Genomic DNA, 4,710 nt, shown 5'->3' with positions numbered 1-4,710 from the left:
AGACATTTGGAGAAATGATATCTAAAGCTTGAGAGCAGGAGATTGAGTTGCAACCTTTGTCGAAGCATGGACCAGAGCAGGTTCAGACCACAATGGGCCAGACAAAGAGTCCCAAGACTCCGGGTACAAGATCAGAAGGCAATTAGGGCCGAGGCCGTTGTTCCAAGTACGGGAGGACTCACAAGGGGAGTTGACATGAGAAAGGAACGTAATGTTTTGGTTGCGTCCTGGCTGGTCATTTTAGAAAGGATTGTCCTTAGGGTTTGAGTCCGATGTGTTTTCGCTGCAATCAGGTGGGCCACAAGAAGGCCAACTCTCAGTGAAGCAATATGGGCACCTACTCCAGCTACATTAAGAATTACTAATGGCCGCGAGGGTAGGGCAGAGGCTCCAGTGGTGAGGATCTAAGCGTTTCAGTTACAGATGCTATTACAAATATGTGTCATGTTTGCTTTCTTCATGCCTTGTAATTTATGCTTATGGTTGTGTGTGTGTGTGACGTTATGTTCGGTTTTCGTTAAGTCTCCTGCTAAGGATCGTAGTTTCTTTATGGTTGCTTGGTTATTATAATTATTATTCAAGGGTGTCATATGTCGAGGATTGTGGTTAAAGGGTATTCGGTTTAACCGGTTGTAGGCATCACTTTGGGAAGCGACGAGCAGTGATGACGTGAGACCAAGGTGGGAGTAAACTGAGTATTCTGCTTGGAAGATCAGTAGCCAGATCGATTTTGATGGCTTCGTCACATTGGGTCGTAGGAAGTTATAGTGTAAGTTCTTTCGAATTTTTAGAGCTCGAGATGGTTGAGATCTTTCGTGGTTGAAGGGTATAAGGAGTCGGTCAGAACGTGATTGTAGGATGAGTTGCTGTCAGATTCATGCTTTTAGGGTTATACGTGTGGCTCTTGCATCGGAAGATTTCTGGAAAAGATCTCGTTGTAGTAAGTTGTTCCTTCTGGGACAACGAATTCAGAGATCAGAAGTGCTTGTGCTGCCAAGGTTGGATATTAGATGTAGGTGGGCAATATAGAACAAAATATCAAGATTAATTGAGAATGCTAAAATAGATGTAATAATTGTTGCACTTATCCTTCATAAATATTTGAAAATTTGAACTGAAAAATATGATTTTTAATATTGTTAACGGACATAGTGATTACATACCTACAGAATAATTAAATTGTCATTCAGTAATTAAATAGTCATTCAAGATTAAGTTATGATATCATTTGAAAGTCACACCATGAGATTCAATATGTTCCTAAAAAAATTATGAATATGACATAAGATGTAAACATTTCACGGTTGCAAACTTGGCTTTTGCGCATTGAACGACTATACGTCTTCAAACCTCCAAACTCATTATAAAGTTATGTATTTAATGTAAAATATGATTTTATATAACTAATATATATTTATACATAACATTATGGTTTGAATGTGTGTGTGTGTGTGTGTATATATATATATATATATATATATATATATATATATATATATATATATATATATATATATATATATATAACATTGTATTTATATAAAAATATGGTTTTTAAATGAAAAAAACGTATTTCTACAATTTAAAATGTAATAAAAAAAATATTTATACGATTTCAAATGGTAAATGTTCAACATTAAACAAAAAAATTTTAAAAAATGATGTTCGATTCTGAACAAAGAAATTAAAAAAAAAAATTATTTGGAACAAATAAATGGAATGACAAAACTATAAAAAATAATAATAATAATAATAATAATGTCAAAATTGAAAAAAATAAAAATCTTATTTTTTTGTAGAAAAAAAATTGACATGAAAACATATTACATATCCTGTCGGATCAAAATGTCAAAATTATAAAAATTAAAAAAAAAATAATTTCAAATTAAATTTTTTATATAAACTTAATAACCTTCTTTAAATTTCTAAAACCCGTCAAACCCCAAATTAATCTCTATTAATTTACGATCATTTTGTGTTATTTTCCTTTTTAAATTTCTAAAACCCGTCAAACCCCAAATTAATCTCTATTAATTTACGATCATTTTGTGTTATTTTCCTTTTTAAATTTCTAAAACCCGTCAAACCCCAAATTAATCTCTATTAATTTATGCATTATTTTGATAACCACCTTGCACTCATAAAATACATGACTATCTCGACTAAATTATTTGCATTTTGGTCCGGAGTTCAAACAATCAATCATTATATATTCTTATTAAAGGTCAATATTTCTTAACCAATTTCACACGCGTTATTCTTTGGATCAATCTTGCAGAATTCTTGATACCAAAATCATGCGTATCGAATCCTAACATTGAATTAACACGGTTACATAACCATCGTATACTTTATCAGTATTTTAGTTTATTACAATATTATCTATTTATCTTATTAAATTAAAAACAAGAAGTATCTTTAGAAAATCAAAATACAAAAAGATAGCACCTTTTATCTACTTTTGATTCTATAAAATTCTTAGTTACGTGTGATTCTAACTACATGTCGACAAGGAACGTGCTGTATGTTTCAGAAATGAAACGTATTATTTTGTACGTCATTTACGCAACTCTTTTTCTTACGGAACTCTTATTTAGGATTACACATCATTTTCTCGACGTCTTTTATTTCTTTAACTTGAGATGTGTAGTAATCTTATATTTTTGCCACACTAGATAGATTTAATTTACAATATAAGAACGTTAATAAACAACAATATTACCTCCATCTCCATCTCATACAACTAAGGTAAAACTGTAAAATTAAGACTGTCTCCGAAAATCGTTTCAGGAAAGACCTTTGACCATTATAAAATTTTAAAAGAACTATAAAAAATAATAGTACCACCAATGTATTAATGTAATGTCCAGTAAAACACGTTTTCCACTGTTATAACTTCAAAAAAAAAAAAAATTATATCTTTGTTAATTAGTGAACAAGGTTTTGCTGATTGGCCTTATTTTTCAGTCAAAAAAAGTATGCAGCTGTTCTTTTCTTATTAAAACATTTTAATATATAAACTTGTACGACAAGGAAAAGTACGTAAGAAATTTACAAGAAATGTTACCGAAAATAGACCGAGGAGACCCAGAGCTTTGAACAAGTATACACAGTAATTAATTAACAATTAAATGATAGTATCCAAAATTAATAAAATCAACCCCTCTAGAGGTGAGAAATTTATATCCAAAGATCTGTACAAGTACTTATACATAAAGTGCAACTAAATAGAGCAAGATAAAACATGTTTTCGTTTTAACCTCATTGGCTTGAAACCTCATCTAATAGTTTATACCTTCTCACCTTATTTCTAAATACTTGTCTTGTTTTGATCCCACCTCCACCACCAATTGATATATGATTCGCTGACTTTGACTTTCTCAAAACCACATGATGCTTCTCCTCCGCTACCACACCGCCGACCCTTTTCCGGCCGGTAGACACCGGAGACTCCTCCTCCGCCGAGGATCCCTGCAGTTTCTTGATCGAAGCGGGGCTTGGTAACTGTATATCAGAAGCTCTCCTCCTTTCCCTCAAACCTCCATGCCCAATTGTAGTATCATTAGGGTTTCTCTTGTTCTTGAGGGCATGATCAAGGCGATTATCGCTGGAGTTGTTTCTGCACGACGATGATGAGTTGGATGAGTTGCCGGAGTCATGTTTCTGACTCAGGCACCAGTTACAGGCTTTGTATGACTCGGCTTTAGGGTACTGATTGCTGCAATATCTGCAAAAAAGTTGGGAACTTCTCAAAATATTGTGATCGAAGTAGAAATCTAGTGAAAGCCCCGATGAATATGAATCAAATTACTTGTGTTGAGATCGGAATTTACAGATTTTGCATCTGAAAAGCTCTTGGGATATGCCATAATCACCACACATGCAGCACTCTGAGCTGATCGGTTGTCTTATGTTAGCAACAACAGCACCGCCACCGCCTCCTTTGCTGGCAATCATCTTGATTTGGAAGAGAGAGAGAGAGAGAGGGGAGAAAGGAAGATGTTAAATTACATATGCACGATTATATATATATATATATATATATATATATATATTTAGGTTATTATATTTAAAATAATCATTATGTTATTTACGCATAAATGCTACCAACCATTTTATTTATTTTAAAAAAGTGATTAATATATATTATTGAATTAAATATAATCGAAAAATATCATTTAATTTAACTAGAAAGGGTATTTTAGTCAATTAATATAGATCTAATAAAGGAAAATTGTATATTTTAAGGGATTATAGATGGTCTTTTTTACTAATGTCGTCAATTTTCAGCTGTTATGGATTGAATTCGTAAGGGTATTTTTGTCTTTTTAAGCATAAGAGGTATGAATTTTTAACATTGTGTAACCACAAGGACTATTTTTGTTATTCGTCAAAGATTCAAACTTGACACCATTTCTTCATCTTGCACACCTTATGTTCATTATCAGGCATCAAAAACCCTTGAGGTTGTTTCATGTAAATTTCCTTAATCAAGTCACCATTCAAGAATGCAGTTTTCACATCTATTTGGTGAATAACAAGATTATGTGGTTAGATTAAGATGTTTAAGCTAATAACTAAATTGATATATTCTTGAGTTATAAGCAAAGTTCTTTTTGGTTTGCCCTTAAAACTAGTAACTAATTAGAATGATAGTTGGAGATGGATGATAATTTGTTAATTTATTATATAAATAATAAACTAATTGGA

General features: G+C 32.1%; 1 protein-coding gene across 1 annotated transcript; it reads right to left on the bottom strand.

Moving 5' to 3' along the window:
* Positions 1 to 3,147: 3,147 nt before the first annotated feature.
* Positions 3,148 to 4,011, bottom strand: LOC145016230 (uncharacterized). The gene is made up of 2 exons (XM_078974790.1): positions 3,812 to 4,011; positions 3,148 to 3,727 (listed from the first exon to the last, which is right to left on the bottom strand). Exons 1-2 carry the CDS (start codon positions 3,955 to 3,957, stop codon positions 3,262 to 3,264), a joined length of 612 nt encoding a protein of 203 aa, XP_078830916.1. The 5' UTR covers positions 3,958 to 4,011; the 3' UTR covers positions 3,148 to 3,261.
* Positions 4,012 to 4,710: the final 699 nt, after the last annotated feature.

Source organism: Lactuca saligna, chromosome 1 (genome assembly GCF_052625555.1).
Source record: "Lactuca saligna cultivar CGN05327 chromosome 1, ASM5262555v1, whole genome shotgun sequence".
NCBI lineage: Eukaryota > Viridiplantae > Streptophyta > Magnoliopsida > Asterales > Asteraceae > Lactuca > Lactuca saligna.
This window is presented reverse-complemented; position numbering and strand designations above follow the sequence as displayed.

Coding starts and splice junctions, on each gene's coding strand:
- LOC145016230 (XM_078974790.1), bottom strand. CDS start 3,957: ATGATTGCCAGCAAAGGAGGCGGTGGCGGTGCTGTTGTTGCTAACATA. Junction 3,728..3,811: donor AAATTCCGATCTCAACACAA/GTAATTTGATTC, acceptor ACTTTTTTGCAG/ATATTGCAGCAATCAGTACC.